The sequence below is a fragment of the Schistocerca serialis genome, chromosome 8, assembly GCF_023864345.2.
Source record: "Schistocerca serialis cubense isolate TAMUIC-IGC-003099 chromosome 8, iqSchSeri2.2, whole genome shotgun sequence".
Taxonomy (NCBI): Eukaryota; Metazoa; Arthropoda; class Insecta; order Orthoptera; family Acrididae; genus Schistocerca; species Schistocerca serialis.
In genome coordinates this window covers 323,512,036-323,536,203 of record NC_064645.1, presented here as the reverse complement: position 1 = coordinate 323,536,203, position 24,168 = coordinate 323,512,036, and the positions used below count along the sequence as shown (strand labels likewise).

At 38.8% G+C, this 24,168-nt stretch overlaps 1 protein-coding gene across 1 annotated transcript in view; it reads left to right on the top strand.

Moving 5' to 3' along the window:
• LOC126416999 (cilia- and flagella-associated protein 44-like) overlaps nt 1-24,168 on the top strand; it is a 582,681-nt gene that overhangs the window by 377,756 nt on the left and 180,757 nt on the right. Inside the window, exon 18 of the mRNA XM_050084886.1 lies at nt 9,823-10,011. Within this exon, the coding sequence (XP_049940843.1) occupies nt 9,823-10,011 (189 nt within the window). The remainder of the gene's footprint in view (nt 1-9,822; nt 10,012-24,168) is intronic.

Genomic DNA, 24,168 nt, shown 5'->3' with positions numbered 1-24,168 from the left:
GTTCTTTAGCATAATCACTGTAGAATCTTAAGGGTATCTCGTCTGGTCCGGATGCTTTTCCGCTACTAAGTGATAGCAGTTGTCTTTCAATTCCGATATCGTTTATTTCAATATTTTCCATTTTGGCGTCCGTGCGACGGCTGAAGTCAGGGACCGTGTTACGATTTTCCGCAGTGAAACAGTTTCGGAACACTGAATTCAGTATTTCTGCCTTTCTTCGGTCGTCCTCTGTTTCGGTGCCATCGTGGTCAACGAGTGACTGAATAGGGGATTTAGATCCGCTTACCGATTTTACATATGACCAAAACTTTTTAGGGTTCTTGTTTAGGTTGTTTGCCAATGTTTTATGTTCGAATTCGTTGAATGCTTCTCTCATTGCTCTCTTTACGCTCTTTTTCGCTTCGTTCAGCTTTTCCTTATCAGCTATGATTCGACTACTCTTAAACCTATGATGAAGCTTTCTTTGTTTCCGTAGTACCTTTCGTACATGATTGTTATACCACGGTGGATCTTTCCCCTCGCTTTGGACCTTAGTCGGTACGAACTTATCTAAGGCGTACTGGACGATGTTTCTGAATTTTTTCCATTTTTGTTCCACATCCTCTTCCTCAGAAATGAACGTTTGATGGTGGTCACTCAGATATTCTGCGATTTGTGCCCTATCACTCTTGTTAAGCAAATATATTTTCCTTCCTTTCTTGGCATTTCTTATTACACTTGTAGTCATTGATGCAACCACTGACTTATGATCACTGATACCCTCTTCTACATTCACGGAGTCGAAAAGTTCCGGTCTATTTGTTGCTATGAGGTCTAAAACGTTAGCTTCACGAGTTGGTTCTCTAACTATCTGCTCGAAGTAATTCTCGGACAAGGCAGTCAGGATAATGTCACAAGAGTCTCTGTCCCTGGCTCCAGTTCTGATTGTGTGACTATCCCATTCTATACCTGGTAGATTGAAGTCTCCCCCTGTTACAATAGTATGATCACGAAACTTCTTCACAACGTTCTGCAGGTTCTCTCTGAGGCGCTCAACTACTACGGTTGCTGATGCAGGTGGTCTATAGAAGCATCCGACTATCATATCTGACCCACCTTTGATACTTAACTTAACCCAGATTATTTCACATTCGCATTCGCTAATAACTTCACTGGATATTATTGAATTCTTTACTGCTATAAATACTCCTCCACCATTGGCGTTTATCCTATCCTTGCGGTATATATTCCATTCTGTGTCTAGGATTTCGTTACTGTTCACTTCCGGTTTTAACCAACTTTCCGTTCCTAATACTATATGCGCACTATTTCCTTCAATAAGAGATACTAATTCAGGAACCTTGCCCTGGATACTCCTGCAGTTTACCAATATTACGTTAACTTTTCCTGTTTTTGGTCTCTGAGGACGGACGTTCTTTATCAACGATGATAATGTCCTCTCTGGTAAGCCGTCAGGTATTTTATCGTTTCGCTCAAGGGGGGGTCCCTCTAACCTAAAAAACCCCCGTGTGCACGCCACACGTACTCTGCTACCCTAGTAGCTGCTTCTGGTGTGTAGTGCACGCCTGACCTGTCTAGGGGGCCCTACAGTTCTCCACCCAATAACGGAGGTCGATGAATTTGCAACCATTATAGTCGCAGAGTCGTCTGAGCCTCTGGTTTAGACCCTCCACACGGCTCCAAACCAGAGGACCGCGATCGACTCTGGGCACTATGCTGCAGATATTAAGCTCAGCTTGCACTCCGCGTGCGATGCTGGTTGTCTTCACCAAATCAGCCAGCCGCCGGAAGGAACCAAGGATGGCCTCAGAACCCAAGCGGCAGGCGTCATTCGTTCCGACATGTGCTACTATCTGCAGCTGGTCACACCCAGTGCGTTCAATAGCTGCCGGAAGGGCCTCCTCCACATTACTGACGAGACCCCCCGGCAAGCACACCGAGTGCACACTGGCATTCTTCCCCGACCTACCCGCTATTTTCCTGAGGGGCTCCATAACCCGCCTAACGTTGGAGCTCCCTATAACTAATAGGCCCGCCCTCTGTGACTGTCGGGACCTTGCCGGAGAATCGGCCACTGGCCCAACAGGCGAGGCATCCTGTGGTGGCTCGGAAACGATGTCATCACCACTAGGAAGCACCCCGTACCTGTTGGAAAGGGGTAAGGCAGCTGCCACGCAGCCAGATCCCACCTTCGCCTTTCGGCCAGGCACGCGCGAGCCCACCACTGTCCGCCATTCACCCTGGAGTGATGGCTGACCGGTAAGATGCTCACTGCCGGAAGACGCAGCGACATCAGGGGTTCCATGTGATTCCAAGGCCACCGAAGTAGGCATAGGTCTCACCACAGTTGCCCCAACGCCACTACGAGCCGACGCCTGCGCCTCGAGCTTGATGATCCCAACAGACAAAGCCTCCACCTGCTCCCGAAGAGTGGCCAATTCTCCTTGCGTCCGCTCACAACAACCACGGTCCCTACACATGACTATGTTTACCCTACTCTATACGGTGACAAATTCCCAAGATAATCTTCTGATGAGCTACTCTGATAATCAAGAAACACTCACTGAAATACGAGACGCGAAAACTACGCTAGGTTTTCCCAGAAAAACTATTTAAAAGCTAAGCGCAGCAAATAAGTACAAAAACGCTTTATACAAACAGTACTCGCTGCTGCTGGTGCTCTCGCTCTGGCTGTCACATAATGTGCACTCCTCTTGGTCCATGTCCTTGTACCCCCACTCTGCCCATTACTTCATTGCCTCCTTGTTTGTCCATCTTCTAATTCCACCTTTCAGCTTATCTCCTCTTCCCTCCCTCTTTTGGTCCATCTTCTCCACCCCTCTCTCTGTCAGTCACCTCCTGCCCTCCCTTTCTGTCTTTACATCCTCTCCCGGCCCAGTCTCTCCCTACCCATCATTTCCTTTCCCCCCTCTCTGCCTATCCTTCCCCTCCTGCCCTACCCCCTGGCACTCTCTCTCCATTCCCTCCTCTATCTATTTCAACCTTTCCCCAAGGCATGCCTATGCACATGTGTAGCCTCTGTCAAATAGGGCAATAAAGCTGACTGGTAATGTCCCACAATATGCCCCTTGTGCAGCACAGCCTATATGATAATTTCCTGGAAATCCAATTTTCCCGCGTCCGGCCATCCTGATTTAGGTTTTCCGTGATTTCCCTAAATCACTCCAGGCAAATGCCGGGATGGTTCCTCTGAAAGGGCACGGCCGACTTCCTTCCCAATCCTTCCCTAATCCGATGAGACCGATGACCACGCTGTCTGGTCTCCTTCCACAAACCAACCAACCAACGAACCAATTTTCCCCATGATGTGTGGCTACCATGCAAATCAAGCTGAAATAATCCAGCACAAAAGACCTGTTGTGCTGGGCGGCCTGTGTGGCAGAGACTTAAATGGCATGCGTGTCTGTTTGTCTGTAACTATTAGAGCTAGAACAGTACAGCCTTCTCTATGTTGGTCTTCTCAGGGCTAGGATTTTGTGTATTAGATTTGGTCCACTTTAGTCCAGGAGCCTGGGACTAGTTCTGAAACATATACACTTACATTAAGCTTTATATATACTAGCCTTTTCCCTGCAAATTCACCTGCATACTTGTATGTCACATATAAAGTGCACACTTCTTGGTCTGTCTCCTCCTCACCCCTCACTGCCCATCATGCCCTTCCATCTGCTTCTCTCTCTTTCCCTGTGTCCATTTCCTCCTTTCCCTCTCTCTGTCCATCTACTCCTGCCCTCCCTCCTGTCCCCTATCCATCCACTCCTGCCGCCTCTCCCACAGTCCCTTCTTGCCTCTGTCATCCTCAACCTTCCTCCAGCAGTGCCAATCCACACATGGGGCTCCTGTAAATTATGTCGATAAAGAATGCCCATACTATTCCCAACACAAGACACCTGTCTTATAGGGCAATGTTTGTGTCTGGGTTTGATAACTGTTTCTTGCCCCTGACATTAAGGCTGCACTTCAAAGCGGTTCGATAAGGCATGCTGACACTATTCCCGCACAAGAAGCATGTCATGCAGGGCAGCGTGTACAGCAAGGGCTGAAAAACTTGGCTCTGCCTGGTATTTCTTTGTCTGTTTCTTATACAGAAGCTTCATTTCAGCAAGTCAACCAGACAGGAAACGTTCCAGTGGGGAATGACTGGTTACACAAATAGCTTGATATTTTACTAAACACAGAAGTTTACAGTTTAATTAACTTTGTTGCATTTTATCATAACCATTAGAATTTTTATTATAAAGAGTTTATGGTGGAAATTACTTCTACTGGTGTAGTGAGGGTTGTGTTCATATTACTCAAGTTGTGTGTGATGTCTAGTTTGAGATATTCCAATCCAGTATACACTGAACCTGACAACACCAAGTTTTCAGTAACAGACAAGAAATGAAGGTTTACAGAAATCACTGCAGCCAGTCACCTTTTGTTTTATTCTTCAATTTTTATTTTCAATTAGTGGTTTCGAGTCACCTAGCGAGTCATCATCAGATGGTAGATATTTATAGTATGCAATTTCAGGAATTATTCATCACAATTCCAGTGTTACAAACCACAGTGGATAAAAGTTTTAGATAAGAAATACTTGTTAAATATTTTCACAACACTGCACACAACTGTCACCAATGTATCATTTACTCTTAATGCTATTTGCTCCTATTCATATCTGATCTACCAGTCTCCTCTTTCATTATGTATATCTTGTATTATCTTTATTGTATTACCTGATGTGACGATCTTCTGCTTACAATGCATTTATTTTGACATCTGTGTTACTAGCTTTAGTGTTTTACAGTCTACCTTGTAATGGGCACATCAGAGCTGTTTTTAACTATTAGGTAGAGTTTCCTTTTTGACATATAAAATACCTGAGTAATCCATGGCTGTGGTCAAACTGGGTTTAATTTCAAGGGAAAACAGCTTTCAAATAAGGTAAGGACATTATTCTTAAAAGTGTTATACACCTGTAGACTTTCAGTACCTCAACTATATGGTAAAATTTTAGCTTTATTATTTCCATTATTTGCATCAGATAATAGTTGTGTCAGAAAAGATAACTTGAACAATAAAATCATAAAAATGTTGGGTACCAAATTCAATGAATACTTCATAGTAATGGCAACAAGTAAAAGATAATGAAGTATATTTAGATTTACTCTGAAAAATACTATGTACACCATAAAAAGACATTAATTTATAAATATAAACAGACTGCAGAAACCATGATCTTTTTAAAATGTGATAAATCTATGACTACTACATAGTTTCTAACAGAGTATTAAATATGTGTGTTGCATTAATAGAACTCATTGGAGCTTTGTAATTGCTTAATCACTCATATAATATGCATATTTTAGATAAAGTAATATGCATAAACAAAAACTGAAATAAGCTGTAATTTCAGACCCACTTCAATCTTCCAGTCTTTTGGGGAAGTAACACACAATAGATGTGTGTCAGTTTTAAAACTTTATCTTTTGTGTGTCTTTGAAGTCTGAGTATACTGTAATATGGAAAAATCAGTATGAACACAATGAGCATAACCTGCAACCTGCTTAGAAAGAGAATTTGATGACTTCCATAGACTCTGAAAATTCTGCAGTTGCTCCACCATATTGTTCAACATTGTCTCTGAGAGGGGGACCCAAATTCTTTAAAGACAGTTTTGTTCACCCACACTGTATTTATGGCAGAGAATGGGAATACATTGGCAGATGAATTTGAGCTGCTTAGGTGTCATATTAGTTGCTGCATCTCAGCCACTGCATACAACATAGTGGCCAACTACACAGCAAGGGGACTTTGCCATCTCCTGTGTGGGATAGAGGGATGTAATATCTGTGGCTGACACCTTATGATCCAGCCACCAACCACAAGCAGTGAGCCGTAGGTTACCACCCTTCAAGTTCTGCACAACTCAGTCACAGCTCATCCCATCTGCAACAGTTGCTGTGGTGCCTGGGGACACCTTACCACCACTATTGCCAGGTCTAGCTTGCCTGCATGAGCCATGCAATACAAGAACAACATCTCTGCTGGCTGGTTTTATAAGATGCCACCCAGCAGCTTGCCAGGCAGTCCTTGAGTGTCCTAGTTCCATTTCCAGTTTGCGAGTTCGACATCGATGTTCTGCGATCACTGTTCATCAGAGTGCATTGCTCACCAGTTGGAACCCAGACATCAATAGTGTAACAGATACAGGCTGTGCCTATGGTTGTGTTCCCATACTATGTCAGCCTGTCTACTCAAACTGTACCCAAGAATTATTATTAAGTGGTTCAATTTCTCATCATATCAGGATGACCTTTCAGTTGCTTTCTTGAGGAGCAACTCAGAACCTAACATTAGGACATATTCTATGTGTTGTGGGCACATCTCTCTTCTTGTAGGGTGCATCACTTACATAATGGGATAAAATTATAGACTTCTCTTTATAAATAATATTTATGTCTCACCAACTGCTGTGCTCTTGATGCCTGTGTACACAAATGTCATCAATTTTGTTGTCACTGTTCTGCATCATCAGGCCTGCAATACAATAAAGTTTGGAAACAATAAAATTGTGTTTGAAGGCCTTAAACAGGTTACACATGTGCAGGGTGGCAGTTATTGAACAGTATGAAATAAAATCGCTGTAACTTCTGAACGGTTTGTGTTAGAACATTCAAACTGCATGAGGCATGATGGGAATTAGTAAGGCTTGGTTTAGTGATAAAGTCCACTTTTGCTTGGATGGGTTTGTCAATAAGCAAAATTGGTGCATTTGGGGGACTGAGAATCAGCATTTCATGATAAAGAAGTCTTTTACCCTCAACGGGTGACTGTGTGGTGTGCAATGTCCAGTAACGGAATAATCAGTGTGATATTCCTTGGTTGCACGATGACTGCTGGACGGTACTTGAAGGTTTTGGAAGATGATTTCATCCCCATTATCCAAAGTGACCCTGATTTTGACAAGATGTGGTTCATGCAAGACAGAGCTCAACCTTGTCGAAGCAGGAGAGTGTTTGGTGTCCTGGAGGAGCACTGTGGGGTCCACATTATGGTTCTGGGGTATCCAGAGGCCACTGGCATGGGCCTTGATTGGCCACCATATTCTCCAGATCTAAGCACATGCAACTTCTTTTTGTGGGGCTATATTAAAGACCATGTGTACAGCAATTACTCCAAAACCATTTCTGAAATGAAAACAGCCATTCAGAAGGTCATTGACAACATCGATGTTCCGAAACTTCAGCAGGTCATGTAGAATTTCACTATTTGTCTGTGCTACATCATCACATATGATGGCAGGCATATCAAACATGTTATAATCTAAATCAAATATCTGTAGTGACATTTAAATGTTGAATAAATTGCATGCATGCCATGGATTGTAATTTTTTTTCAAGAATTGTCACCCTGTATGTATATCAGTAAAGTGTCTAACTAATGTTACTTTCTAGAAATGTAATATACATGTGTCTAGGTAATGTCAATAATCAATTCAAAACCAAGGAGGTATACCAAATATAATGCACATAATTAAGTTTAATATGGTCAGGCATTCCATAGGATTAATATGTGGCATTGGTGTCTATGGTTTATAACAAATACTAGTAACAAAACCAATCTAAAATGATTATTAGTGAGTAAAACATTGCTCAAAAGGCTAAAAATTCACCAACCTGTCAGATTCTCTGACAAAGGAATGAAGTGCATCTATAGTCATGTACTGATCCTGTATGTAATGAGGCCTTACCTAGAGAACTGTATTTTATGTTTGTAGTAAGTAACCTTAGACAGACAAAATATTTCATGTTTTGCCAGCACTGATGATCTACAGTGTTGTCGTGGGGATGCTGCTGGATTGTTGTGCCGTCTTTGGACCAGCAGGTACTCTGTAATGCCCTGAAGTATCAGAGGGGACTGATCTTGTGTTTACACTAACTGATATGTATGCATGTCGGCATGTATAAAACAAAGAGCAGTCCCCTGACGCTTCAGTGCACTAGGCAACACCTGTTGATGATATTGAGCATTGGTAGACACTTCACTCATATGTATTGTGCGTAACCGTCTAAGGTCTTGTTATGGTATTTTATTGTAGAAAGGGCATTCAAAAAGTTTTGCACAGTCATTCCTAATTTCTTATTTTGTGCAATCTGATGAGCTGAACCTGAAGCCATGCTCTGTTGGTCTTGATCGCACGTCGCAGCTTGTCCAGTGATAAACAGTAATGGTCCTGGTTAGTTGTGGAGGCGGGTTCCAAAAATTCGATGAAAATGACACCACACTGATCCCAGAAGAAGGAGGCCTGCTATTTGTGAAAGTCTTGGTTTCTCCTTCCAAGGGGAACTAGGATGACACCACTGCATGGATTGGGTTTTGTCCTCAGATTTGTACAAAAACCACCATTTTTCATCCTGGGTAATGATGCCATCAAATTCCCATTTCCACTCTTCCGTAAAGGTCTTCTGAGACTCTCACACACATTCTTCCTCAGGGTTTTCATTTCTCATGTCAATAATCTAGGTACCCTTAAAGCGTGTACCTTTCCTCCTGACTCACACTATAGAATCAACAAAAACACAACTGTCAATGGAAAGTAATTTTGGTATCAAAGAGAAGTGGGCACACTATTTAGTCCTTACTCATAAAATCTTACTCTATGAATTAAGTTATAATTTGCTAGAGTCAGTCATATATGTTAAAATATCTAAGCAATGAGAAAAAGTGTTTAACTCATAATGAAGAACTCCATCTTGTAAATTATATTGGCTTACAGAGGTCGCATAGATATTATTTTCATGTATACTCAATGTGGGCTTTTATTACCTGCTACATGTGACATTAACTTTTATGTCTGCTGACGTATGTAGATGGTTCAAAGCCTCTCAACTGCATTTGTCAACCAACTCTATATAATAAAATAAGTACAGTAAATATTACTATTGCAACAAGTGGTTTGTATAAGCATAAATGGTATGGAAAACATTGCTATCCTTTTTGACAAGTCCTTCTTCAGAACTAACAGAATACGTATACATGTATGAATACACCTGCATGATTACATTGTCCTGGTTGGCGACACTGCACACACTGCAGCTCAACTGGGCTGGTGCAGTGAAGTCATCCAGGGCAATGTAGCCACACAGATGCATGTGTATTCTGTAAGCTTTCAAGAAGGATTCATCTGAAAGCATATGTTTATATGCCTGTGACCACTCAACACTTCACCTGTCACCATTACTCCTACCATTATTTATATTCCATTACAATGTTAATATTCTTATTGCCCATTTTTGCAGAATAAATACTTTATTGGTCCTTGGTGTATTGTGCCAGTGTCCACACCATGAAATAGTAGGTAGTTAAGTTATGAAAATACACTACCATTTTAGTCTGGAAGTCGAGGTACCATTCTTAGAAGAAAGTCTAACAGTAGTGTATTTGCCATATGAAAAAAGACCTTGTCAAGATGATGTATTATAGACACTACTGAGCACAACTGAGCAGAAAAGGCTTTTACTATTTTACTTTAAGTGTAATCAATCTCATTAGGTTTTTTGATTCATGTTCAGTTGACTCATTCACTGATACTGTAATGTATGTTTCAGCAATCTAATATTTATTGGATGTCTATATTGCTACTTATCGTTCATATATTGCTACTTATCATTCAGATGCCAATATTTTTTCTTTGAAAATGACTTTTACATGTACTAACTTGGAGGACAAGCATACTTATCACACAGTTACATATGTGAAAACTATTACAAATTTAAAGAAACTTTTTTTTTTTAAAAAAATGTTGTTTCTCTACAGTGGATACTACATAACAAGAAGAAACCAGATCCTACACAGAATCATCCAGATGACGTTGCAGCTATTGAGATTGCTGAACAAACAATCGGCGATTTTAAATTAAAAAGTGCTGTTGATTACATTGTACCAAAGCATTTGAGGGTGACTACTGTGAAAAAGTATGATGAGCTACTTTCATGCAGGGAAAAGGTATTTGTTCATTAGTCATATGTTGTTATTTTACAAATCTTTATATTCATATGGAGCCTGCAGTCTTTGTCATAGATGACTACAATCACAAATCAAATTTCGGGTATGCTCCATTTGAACTTCCTAGAATGGCACATTTCATTCAAATAAAGGATTTCAGAGTAAATGTACAACAGTTGATATGTCAGTATGGGAAAGACTATTTAATGCTTTATGTTGTTTTCAAAAAAATAGTACATATTTCAGAAATCATCTAAAATAGTTATGGAAGGCTGATATCTGGCACTGAAAATCTGCATTAGTCAAGTAAGAGATGCACTTTTTCCCAACATAGTCCCCATTAGAAGCAAATTATCTTTGTGCAACGTTTTTACATTGAGTTTATTTTATCTATGGTAGGAAATTTTGTAAGACAAGAAAAATATCCATCTGTGCCTACCATAAGCTCTACCATATAACTAAAAAAGTTATCATCTCATATTTCTATTAGAGATATGTCCACCACTGATAGCTGAGTTGTCAGCGCGACGGAGTGTCATACCTACCGGCCCAGGTTTGATTCCTGGTTGAGTCAGAGATTTTCTCCGCTCAGGGACTGGGTGTGGTGTTGTTCTTATGATCATCATTTGATCCCCATCGACATGCGCCAGGTGAACTGTCTACCCGACGGGAGACCTTAGCCACATGGCATTTCCATTAGGGGTACAATTTGTTTTTAGCTTGAATACATAAAAATAGCTGCCTTTCGATGACTAGAAATATTGGGACTTTAATCATTAATTACACCATAATTACAATAGCAGAATTATTCCTACCATGTGCCTGAAGTTTGTATAATGTACAAATTGTGATGGCACATCAGCTTTTACTTCAACATGTTCCCTTCATTCTCCATATTGGTGAGGCCCAATGTAAACAATGTCAAAACAATAGCTTAAGCTAGTGCAAATTACTAATTTGCTGCAAGAGAAAATCTTCAGTGTATTGGAATCCAGATAACCAGAAAAGACAAAATCAAAGTAGCAATTTAAATTGATGTAAATTACTGATATTACACATATGCCCTCGGCGGGAGAGTGGGGATGAGGCTGTAAAAGGATACAGGCTCCCAAAAAGGGTTGCGGTATTACAATACCCCCTGAAGAGGTCTGACTATCGCAGAGAGACAAATGTCTTCTAAATCTCTGGCTAAACTGAAGGGAATATAATCATGCCTAGTGAAACAGACAAACAGTTTGGCGATTAGTGTGTGTGAAAATGCATGTTATGTATAAAGTGTAGTAGTCAATCAACTTTCTCATATACAAGGTGAAATATAAGAAAGATACAAGTGTATAAAATTTCAGTTTCATCCTCTTCGTGTCCTTTTGATGCACTCCATTGAATGTTTTATAAGATTTCTTATTACTATGTTCAATAGATTATATATTATAACCAAAAAAATGTGTCTTATCTGTAAAAAAATTGTTAGTGGGATTGGTTTTTATTTTTTTTCAGAGATTAGATAGATGCTGTATCAAACCAATTTTGTTGTCAAAATTTCAAACAGATAGAAGAAAATATATCATCTTCCTAATTTAATGGTCAGAATGATCACATATATATAACAGTGTTCTCAGATAAATGTGAAAGTACATTGGTAAACAACATTAAAAGCATCTCAGAATAATCCCTTTGTCATTGCAACTTCAGTGTCTCTCACCTCTGTGAGTAAACTGTATATCAGTATAAAGTGCAGTGGTTTACCATACTCCACTGCACATCACATTGTTCCAACTTCTTTCTTAGTTTATTTCAAATTTATATCAGCACAAGATCATCAGTAATTTATTCATATGTACATCATCATCATCATCATCATCATCTAAGACTGATTATGCCTTTCAGCATTCAGTCTGGAGCAGACAAATGTCTGTGTGTGTGTGAGTGTATACCTGTCCTTTTTTCCCCCTAAGGTAAGTCTTTCCCCTCCCGGGATTGGAATGACTCCTTACCCTCTTCCTTAAAACCCACATCCTTTCGTCTTTCCCTCTCCTTCCCTCTTTCCTGATGAAGCAACTGTTGGTTGTGAAAGCTTGAATTTTGTGTGCATGTTTGTGTTTGTTTGTGTGTCTATCGACATGCCAGCACTTTCGTTTGGTAAGTCACATCGTCTTTGTTTTTAGATATATTTTTCTCACGTGGAATGTTTCCCTCTGTAATATATATAAACAATCGACACGGGAAAAATATATTAAAAAATTAAAAAATGGTATGTGTGGATGGAGCCTTTCATCTTTCCCTCTCCTTCCTTCTTTTCTGATGAAGCAACCTTGGGTTGCGAAAGCTTGAGTTTTGTGTGTGTGTTTGTGTTTGTTTGTGTGTCTATCAACATGCCAATGCTTTCGTTTGGTAAGTGACATCATCTTTGTTTTTTGTATATGTAATAAGTTATATGTAGGAAATTCTATGTAATGGGAACATGTTGGTCAGATGGTCATAAGCAGAAAATATAAATGATTAAAAAGAGCATCATTATACCCCATGACAGTGTTGAGCATCAAAGTACCAAAGAACATGTATGATGAATGCTACCAACCAATATAGAAAACATGACACGAACACAACTACAGAATCAAATATAGGTAAAAGCACAAATCATAATGCAGATATGAGTAATGCACTTGACATACTGAAACATAGCTTAAAGTCCATGGATAATTGGTGTTCTATCATCTCCCTTGGACAATAGCGAGCAAAATACTCCAAAATCATATTAATCAAAAGCTTTCAAAGACAACACCAGATTTACTGCAGGGGAATGGGATTTGTTATGGTCAAGATAAAGTAAAATAAAGTAATGATATGAATATAATAGAGGGAAACATTCCACGTGGGAAAAATATATCTAAAAACAAAGATGATAAAACTTACCAAATGAAAGCGCTGGCATGTTGATAGACACACAAACAAACACAATCATACACACAAAATTCAAGCTTTCGCAACCAATGGTTGCTTCATCAGGAAAGAGAGAAGGAGAGGGAAAGATGAAAGGATGTGGGTTTTATGGGAGAGCGTAAGGAGTCATTCCAATCCCGGGAGCAGAAAGACTTACCTTAGGGGGAAAAAAGGACAGGTATACACTCACACACACACACAGACATTTGTCTGCGTGTGTCTTTGTACGTGCGGATGGATATGTGTGTGTGTGTGTGCGAGTGTATACCTGTCCTTTTTTCCCCCTAAGGTAAGTCTTTCCGCTCCCGGGATTGGAATGACTCCTTACCATCTCCCTTAAAACCCACATCCTTTCATCTTTCCCTCTCCTTCCCTCTTTCCTGATGAAGCAACCGTTGGTTGCAAAAGCTTGAATTTTGTGTGTATGCTTGTGTTTTTTTTTGTGTCTATCAACACGCCAGCACTTTCATTTGGTAAGTTACATCATCTTTGTTTTTAGATATAAAATAAAGTAAATAATACATAATATCATTGAAGTATCATGTATAAAATTCAAATAGCAGGCTAAGTGCATGCAAAGTAATTTATGTTGATTGTCACTGAACTCTATAATAGTGAACATTCAATCATACATGTATGTAGTATTTCAGATTTACATATAATTGAAGAATTGTATAACCATAGAGATGTGAAATAATACCAAATGTTATACAAGTGACCAAGATTATACCATAGTTCCTGCTGACCAACTACTATGTTAAGTAGACAAAAGCATGTGTATTATCCAGTTGGCTATACTTCTCTTCAAAATTCATATTGTTGTCAGCTCCTGTCAGTATAAATGAGATAAGAAGCTATTTTCAAATCAGTGAAAGCACTTCATATGCCCAGGATTGCTTTGAACATGTGACAAGAAACTAAATATAAATAAGGAATGTAGTACAGAAATATAAAGGTGTTCAAGCAGCTACTACATTACCTGGGACCATTGTGCTTGCCAGACACATAGTACACACAGAGAGGGTTGATCATATTCAAACATATGGCTTCAGTTGTGTGATGTTTCTTAAACCAAATAGGTTACATGACTTTGGATGAATTAATCTGAAATTAACCTGAATGCATTTGGGTGTGGTATCTCTAAGATCTTGAATGGTCCTATGTATATATCGAAGAATTTTATTGTTTCTTTGTTGATTGCTTTTGATTTTTCGTATCTTTTAGGCAACATGAGGTCTCCTACTTTAAAATGTGTAACATCAAGATTTTTGTCATGCTTCTTCTTCCTCTTACTATGAGATGCCTCCATATTTTTCTTCACCACCTCTTCCCTCTCATCTGCAGTTAACTCTGTACAAGTTGGAAACTCAGTCATTTCACCTTGGTTTGTGTAAATCTGCAATGGCCAACAGTTTGTCTTCATCAGGCAGAATTCCTTCCTTATTAATAGTGTGCCCAAGAAATTTCACCTCTTTTACTCCAAATTTACATTTTTCCAATTTTAATGTCTTACCCACTCCAAATAAATTTTATTGCAATTGTTTTTAGAATTTCCATATGTTCATCCCGAGTTTTACTGACTACCAGAATGTCATCCACATAAATGATTAATTTTAACAGTAACTCACCTCCTAAAACAAAATCCAAATCCCTGATAAATTCAGCAACTGATAAGTTTAATCTAAAAGGTACTACACAGTATTGAAAACTTTATCCATTATAAAAAATGCAGTATATTGCCTAGAATTGGGTTCTAAAGTAATTTGATGAAATTCTGATGTCAGATCCAAACATGTAAAATAATTTGCATTATGAAATTTGTATAACAATTACTCCATTGATTCTGGGTAGTCAGTTTCCTTTTCTGAAAATTTGTTTAAATGTCAATAGTCAAGTACTATTCTAACCCCATCATCTTTCTGCTACAACCATAGGATTGTTGTACTGACTGCTAGTCCTTTCTATTATCCCCCAATTCTGCAATTTTTCCAACTCCTTTTCAACAACCTTCCTCTTACAAATAGGTACTCCACGTGACTTAATGAAAAATGTTTCATGTGGTCTCAGTTTTAATTTACACATGTAATCTTCCACCCTGCCTGGCTTATCACTGTAAACGCTATTATATTCCCACAGGAATCCCTCCCAAATCACTTTTTTCATCTCTACTTAAATTGTCTGCCGAGTTAAGTTTGTCCAGTACTAACTGAGAAAAGTCTTCACTAACCACCTGGTTATTACTTCCATCCTCTTCTGCCAATAAATCATCTTCAATATCCCTACATTTTAAATCAGCATTTACTTGAATTTCATTTCCTATCTTAGGTTGTAAAGTACTTACAGGTAGCTTACAACTAGTGTGTGTGCGCTTAACACTATCACAATAATCACCTTTTCCTTCAGACTCCTCATTCTCTTCCAATACTTTCATTATCTTATCACTGATTAGCTTATCTCAATCCTCCTTACTGTAACAATCATGTAATATCTCACTGACCTCAATGAGTATCAACTGATTTTCATGTACCTGTTTTTCCAACTCCAAATCATCATATTCTATCATTTCGTTACTCATATCATTGTCTAATACTTCCAAATAAACCATGCCATCTAATACATCATAAAATACAACATCAGCATCAGCAACAATAGCCTCAAAATACTCATTAGCAACATCATCTGCACCTGCATAAATCTCAACTTCAACTACACGTCTCCACATCATGATCACTATCAAAAGTAGCAGAACTTTTGTCAACGGGCATATAAACATAATTCAATGTAGGTATATGATCCTTGTTTCTTCCACATCTTTTTCAGACAATATTGAAAATTCATCATCACAAAATAAGCTAACTAAACATACTCATCATCATCATCATCATAAATTTTACTATTGCTAAACACACCGTTCTCATCAAATAAGTTAGTCAAATCATCTGTACTAAGATTAAAGTTATTTTCTACTTTCCTAGTATCTTCACCCATTTTCAGCAGCATAAAGTCCCAAAATGCCTTATCATAATCAACTCTGTTTATCTGGTAATTATTGTGTCTATTGTGGTGCCTGTGACGTGAACTTCGCCTTCCTCTCCTACTTCTAGCCTGATTTCTGTAACTGTTCTTCACCGCCAACTGACAGGCTCACAGTGAGGTGTTTACCTGTTTTCCTGATTATTATTTTCTTAAGATATGTTACCATTTCTCCTCTGATTACCTCCACCCTACTCTTTTCTGTTATTATTATTATTATTATTGTTATTATTACTCTGGTTGTGACAGATGTTACCAAAATTATTATTACTTCTATTACCATCATATCTGTTACTATTGTTCCTGTTGTTGTTATTCTGGTGGTGTTGTGATGACCCCCAATTCTGAAAACTGTTCTCCCAAGCACGTTCTACTATGTACTTCAGAAATTCCTCAGTAGTGTCATCTGGTCCGTAAACAAGGTTCAAAACCACGGTAAACCCCACTTCAGTATGTCAGTTTGGATTAATTGTCAAGTGGTTTATCTAAGTGTGCTAATGTTGTAAGCTGCTTTTCACAAAATTCTCGCATTCTCATCTCTCTTCATGAAATCTACACCCATTAAAAAATTCTGGTTTTATTTCGACCTGCATATTTTCTGACCAAAATTTGTTTAAAAATAATTTTTCAAACTCTGAAAATGTCATTTCTGGGTTAGCATGTTGGTTAGCCCAATATAATGCCTCTCCATCTAAATATTGTTTAGCAAATTTCACTTTCATATGTTCTGGCATGCCCGGTGCAAAGCTGTCCTTGCACTGGCACAAATAATCGACAGGGTGTAGTTTAAAATCACCCAGAAAAATTTTCATAATAACGTTATAGCAATTGTTTTGAAACATGTTATTTCCACTATATATAATACTAAACATATACAACTAAAAATTTACAACTTTAGAGTTGACTGAAGATTATTTGATTCGTAATCCACTTTGCTGTTTACTGAAGAAATTTGCTCTGTAACCAATATGGAACTAAATTTTAGTTTCTCATCAATTAAATTATTTTCAGTTTCAGTATAAATTTGTATGTTATCCAACTCTGATTTTCATCTGTCGAGTTTGTCAATGACGATGTTTTCTGTTCTTTTTACTCATTTCTCAATTATGTCAACATGTTTCTTAACTAGCTGTAATTCAGTAACAGCAAATTTCTTCAAACAGTCCACTTCAGATACTACATTCTCTACTCTTTCATTTACACTTTTTATTTGTCTATTTGCCTTATTAACATCTTCCCTAATTGCTTATAGTTTCTGGTCCATTTTTATGATAGTATTGTCTATTTTTCTACAATTGATTTTGGACAGTTTACTATCTAGTAATCTTGAAAGTTGAGCTAACAAATTTTCTGATTGTTGAAATCCATGGAAAGGTAAAGTTAAACTACTTGATGGGTTCTCGTGGCTTTGAGTAATTGCCAAGAGGGGAAGCCATGCGTCTGTGGTGCCTCGTCATGGTCTGCGCAGCTCCCTCTGTCAGAGGTTCTAGTCCTCCCTTGGGCATGGGTGTGTGTGTTGTCCTTAGCATAAGTTAGTTTAAGTTAGATTAAGTAGTGTGTAAGATTAGGGACTGCTGACCTCAGCAGTTTGGTCCCATAAGATATTACCACAAATTTCCAATTTCCTTTGAGTATTTAGATTTGGTGTTGATTCATGCAGCCACTGACCCGAACTTGTTGTGATTCCGTCTTGGTCACATACAAAAAATATATTGCTTCTACTCATTTTAACTGATTTTTGCACAACTTTGATGAGATGATTAAAAAAATAATAATAAAAAAAATAAAAAATTAAAAAAATCTTTCCTATAATATTTTCGAAGTATGTCACATGCAATAATTTTTGCCTGACTTAAGCAAGCAATTTCACTTCCTAACAGTTCACTGTTTCACAACTCTGTCACATAAATAATGCTTTGGTACTCATCTGACAATCCAAGCTGCTGGCTGCTGGCTGTTGGTCCATTGACTCACACATCCACTTTTTCCATATATGTCCTTGTTTCCATTTACTTAATAAGCATTAGCATATAATGCAGTTTTATACACATCCCAGCTCCTTTCACCACATTATAATATAATGTGGCGAAAATGTTTTTGCGTGGTGAAATTTTGGATGTTTGTCATTGCTTAGCACAAGAAAAACAGAATACCACATCATATTACAGACACCCTCCACCAAATAAATAATACATATCTTGTGTAATCTGGGATGCTGCTTCATAATGCTGCTGTAGGTTCACCTTGATGTTACTGAATCGCCACATGGGGGTCATGAAATGGTAGAAATAAGCTCCAGGAATTCATGTTCACAAAGAGTTTTATATCCCATGCTAGATGTTTGGTGGCAAACTACATGCGTAAAATTGACTTAACACTGTCTCATAACTGATGTAAGACTAACTTTGGACTGACCTATGGTGGTGTACAAATCACCTGTATTTATATGATTTTAAACAGTTACTGAAATTGTTACATATTAAATTTTTAGATTTATACAGTTAAAATTTTTACATTTGTCTTTCCAAATTGCATAGAAATTTACATGAATTAAAAGTGAATAATTTCGTACAAAAACAGGAAAGAATCTGTTTCTATTAAGACTACAAATTACATGTTTTATCATTGCAACAATATATTTCATTAATTTGTGTGTCTCATGTTCTTACTCAAGTTTCTTACTTAAAGGATAATCACCCTATCATTTTCAGGTGAACAGAGGGATTAGTTTTATTGAACAAAAGGCCTTGGTTCAGTTAATTAAATTTTGTATGAGTAATAATTTTACATTTCTGTGTAGTTGTAATTACATTTCCATTAACCAACACCAATTAAAACATGTTGTTGTTGTTGTGGTCTTCAGTCCTGAGACTGGTTTGATGCAGCTCTCCATGCTGCTCTATCCTGTGCAAGCTTCTTCATCTCCCAGTATCTACCGCAACCTACATCCTTCTGAATCTGCTTAGTGTATTCATCTCTTGGTCTCCCTCTATGATTATCCTTCTGAATCTGCTTAGTGTATTCATCTCTTGGTCTCCCTCTATGATTTTTACCATCCACACTGCCCTCCAATACTAAATTGGTGATCGCTTGATGCCTCAGAACATGTCCTACCAACCAATCCCTTCTTCTAATCAAGTTGTGCCACAAACTTCTGATCTCCCCAATCCTATTCAATACTTCCTCATTAGCATGGCTACACTCCATACAAATACTTTCAGAAACGACTTCCTGACACTTAAATCAATACTCGATGTTGACAAATTTCTCTTCTTCAGAAACGCTTTCCTTGCCATTGCCAGTCTACATTTTATATCTTCTCTACTTCGACCATCATCAGTTATTTTGCTCCCCAAATAGCAAAACTCCTTTACTACTTCAAGTGTCTCATTTCCTAATCTAATTCCTTCAGCATCACCTGACTTAATTCGACTACATTCCATTATCATCGTTTTGCTTTTGTTGATGTTCATCTTATATCCTCCTTTCAAGACACTGTCCATTCCATTCAACTGCTCTTCCAAGTCCTTTGCTGTCTCTGACAGAATTACAATGTCATCGGCGAACCTCAAAGTTTTTATTTCTTCTCCATGGATTTTAATACCTACTCCAAATTTTTCTTTTGTTTCCTTCACTGCTTGCTCAATATACAGTTTGAATAACGTCGGGGAGAGACTACAACCATGTCTCACTCCCTTCCCCACCACTGCTTCCCTTTCATGTCCCTCGACTCTTATAACTGCCATCTGGTTTCTGTACAAATTGTAAATAGCCTTTCGCTCTCCGTATTTTACCCCTGCCACCTTCAGAATTTGAAAGAGGGTTTTCCACTCAACATTGTCAAAAGCTTTCTCTAAGCCTACAAATGCTAGAAACGTAGATTTGCCCTTCCTTAATCTACATCGCCCTTGTATAGACCCTCTATATACTCCTTCCACCTTTCTGCTTTCCCTTCTTTGCTTAGAACTGGGTTTCCATCTGAGCTCTTGATGTTCATACAAGTGGTTCTCTTTTCTCCAAAGGTCTCTTTAATTTTCCTGTAGGCAGTATCTATCTTACCCCTAGTGAGATAAGCCTCTACATCCTAACATTTGTCCTCTAGCCATCCCTGCTTAGCCATTTTGCACTTCCTGTCGATCTCACTTTTGAGACCTTTGTATTCCTTTTTGCCTGCTTCATTTACTGCATTTTTATATTTTCTCCTTTCTAAGATAAGCCTTAGGGTCAGTATTGCTTCACGTGTTCCAACATTTCTACGGAATCCAAACTAATCTTTCCCGAGGTTGGCTTCTACTAGTTTTTCCATTCATCTGTAAAGACTTTTGCGTTAGTATTTTGCAGCTGTGACTTATTAAACTGATAGTTTGGTAATTTTCACAGCTGTCAACACCTGCTTTCTTTGGGATTGGAATTATTATATTCTTCTTGAAGTCTGAGGGTATTTCGCCTGTCTCATACATCTTGCTCACCAGATGGTAGAGTTTTGTCATGACTGGCTCTCCCAAGGCCGTCAGTAGTTCTAATGGAATGTTGTCCACTTCGGGGGCCTTGTTTCGACTCAGGTCTGTGAGTGCTCTGTCAAACTCTTCACGCAGTATCGTATCTCCCATTTCATCTTCATCTACATCCTCTTCCATTTCCAGAATATTGTCCTCAAGTACATCGCCCTTGTATAGACCCTCTATATACTCCTTCCACTTTTCTGCTTTCCCTTCTTTGCTTAGAACTGGGTTTCCATCTGAGCTCTTGATGTTCATACAAGTGGTTCTCTTTTCTCCAAAGGTCTCTTTAATTTTCCTGTAGGCAGTATCTATCTTACCCCTAGTGAGATAAGCCTCTACATCCTTACATTTGTCCTCTAGCCATCCCTGCTTAGCCATTTTGCACTTCCTGTCGATCTCATTTTTGAGACCTTTGTATGCCTTTTTGCCTGCTTCATTTACTGCATTTTTATAGTTTCTCCTTTCATCAATTAAATTCAATATATCTTCTGTTACCCCAGGATTTCTACTAGCCCTCATCTTTTTACCTACTTGATCGTCTGCTGCCTTCACTACTTCATCCCTCAGAGCTACCCATTCTTCTTCTACTGTATTTCTTTCCCCCATTCCTGTCAATTGTTCTCTTATGCTCTCCCTGAAACTCTGTACAACCTCTGGTTTAGTCAGTTTATCCAGGTCCCATCTCCTTAAATTCCCACCTTTTTGTAGTTTCTTCAGTTTTAATCTACAGATCATAACCAATAGATTGTGGCTAGAGTCCACATCTGCCCCTGGTAATGTCTTACAATTTAAAACCTGGTTCCTAAATCTCTGTCTTACATTATATAATCTATTTGAAACCTGTCAGTATCTCCAGGCTTCTTCCATGTATACGCCTTTTTTTGTGATTCTTGAACCAAGTGGTAGCTATGATTAAGTTGTGCTCTGTGCAAAATTCTACCAGGCGGCTTCCTCTTTAATTTCTTAGCCCCAATCCATATTCACCTACTACGTTTCCTTCTCTCCCTTTTCCTACTACTGAATTCCAGTCACCCATGACTATTAAATTTTCGTCACCCTTCACTATCTGAATAATTTCTTTTATTTCATCATACATTTCATCAATTTCTTCATCATCTGCAGAGCTAGTTGGCATATAAACTTGTGCTATTGTAGTAGGCGTGGGCTTCGTATCTACCTTTGCCACAGTAATGCGTTCACTATGCTGTTTGTAGTAGCTTACTCGCTTTCCTATTTTCCTATTCATTATTAAACCTACTCCTGCATTACCCCTATTTGATTTTGTGTTTATAACCCTGTAGTCACCTGACCAGAAGTCTTGTTTCTCCTGCCACCGAACTTCAGTAATTACCACTATATCTAACTTTAACCTATCCATTTTCCTTTTTAAATTTTCTAACCTACCTGCCCGATTAAGGGATCTGACATTCCACGCTCCGATCCGTAGAACGCCAGTTTTCTTTCTCCTGATAACGACATCCTCTTGAGTAGTCCCCGCCCGGAGATCCGAATGAGGGACTATTTTACCTCTAGAATATTTTACCCAACAGGATGCCATCATCATTTAACCATACAGTAAAGCTGCATGTCCTCAGGAAAAATTACGTCTGTAGTTTCCCCTTGCTTTCAGCCGTTCGCAGTACCAGCACAGCAAGGCTGTTTTGATTAGTGTTACAAGGCCAGATCAGTCAATCATCCAGACTGTTGCCCTTGCAGCTACTGAATAGGCTGCTGCCCCTCTTCAGGAACCACATGTTTGTCTGGCCTCTCAACAGATATCCCTGTGTTGTGGTTGCACCTACGGTACGGCTATCTGTATCGCTGAGGCACGCAGGCCTCCCCACCAACGGCAAGGTCCATGGTTCATGGGGGGGGGGGGGGGGGGGGGGAGCGGGGGGGGGGGGGGATTAAAACATAAGTATGCTTAATTCTGACTGAAAAAGTTATCATGTCATATTTCTGTCAGGAATACAATTAGGTTTTAGCTTGAATACGTAAAAAGTAGCTGTATTTTGATGATCAGAATTATCGGAACATTAATCATTAATTATTCCATAATTGCAATAGTGGAATTATTCCTACCATGTGCCTGAAGTTTTTATAATGTACAAATTGTGATGGCATGTCAGCTTTTACTCCAACATGTTTCCTTCATTCTGCATATTGGTGAGATCCCAACGTAAACAATGTCAATACAATAGCTTAAATTAGTGCAAATTACTAATTTGCTGCAAAAGTGTATTCGAATCCAGATAACCAGAAAATAAAAAATGAAAGTAGCAGGTTAAACTGCTGTAAATTACTGATATTATACATATGCCCTCTTCAAGAGAGTGGGGATGAGACTGGAAAAGGATACAGGATTCCGAAAAGGGTTGTCGTATTACAGTGAGACCCATAGCAAATGGCACTAACTGGGATACTGAACATGTACAGGGAAGAGTGGCATGAATGGACTCAGGCTTGCTTGATCCACAGTAGAGTGTCATGGAGATGTTGAAAACATGAACTAAATATTGAAAGCAATTATTCTGTGAAAGCCAACTTTCATAATTAAAAAACCACTGTTCACTGAAAATTTAGAGGTATTTTTCATCCCTCTACATACCACTCACTTAGGGACTGTCAAGACAAGATTAACTGCAGTAGTCACAGAGATGTTTAATCAGACATTCTTCCTGTGCTTCATATATAGTTGAAACAGGAAGAAATCCTGAGATGTGGCCCTATACTAGATACTATCCTCCGCCATGCATTTCACTGTCATAGGTCAGTCTTATGAAATATAAACAAGAGTTGGGGAAAACCAAACTGGAGAAAGTTTTGCTTGGATTTAGATAAAATGGACTAAACATAAATCGCCTTTCTTAATAAAAAAAAAAAAAAAAAGAGTGGAGATCAGTTTAAAAACTGTGTGTTACCACTTCCCTTTGGAATTACAATAAATAAAGTATGAGAAACATGAAATGCAGTGAACTACATATAGAGTCATAATGATTGCTTAATATTGAGTCACAAGAGGAGGAGGGGGGGGGGGGGGGTGGGGGGGGGGGAGGAGAGACAAAAGCTTGGTTCCACTGAAGACTAGATCTGTGGTAACCAATGTTTCAGGGAATGGAATATAAAATCAGTGAAATAAAGACAGATGTTTCTGAATTGATTAGAAAGCCTCAAATTGTCAGTTTGAAAAATGAAAACAACCAGCTTCGTATAATTATGAAGCTTTGTATCTCTGGCTTACACTATAAATTTTGGCTTACACTATAAATTTGAAAATCAGCAGTGTAATAAAAGAAGTTTGTAAGTTTATTATGAAAAGGATAGTTGCTACTCATCATATAGTGGAGATGTTGAGTACAGATAGGGACAACAAAAAGACCGTCAAAAAGTAAGCTTTCTGCAAAGGAGGCCTATGGAGAAATAGACAACACACACACTCTCTCTCTCTCACACACACACACACCTACCCACCCACACACACACTCACGCAAACGCATGTGTGTGTGTGTGTGTGTGTGTGTGTGTGTGTGTGTGTGTGTGTGTGTGTGTGCGTGCGCGCGCGCGCGTGTGTGTTGACTGTGTCCGATGAAATCCTTGTTGGCTGAAAGCTCACTTTCTGACAGTCTTTTCACTGTGCCTGTCTGTGACTCGGTATGTCTGCTGTATGGTGAATAGCAACTAT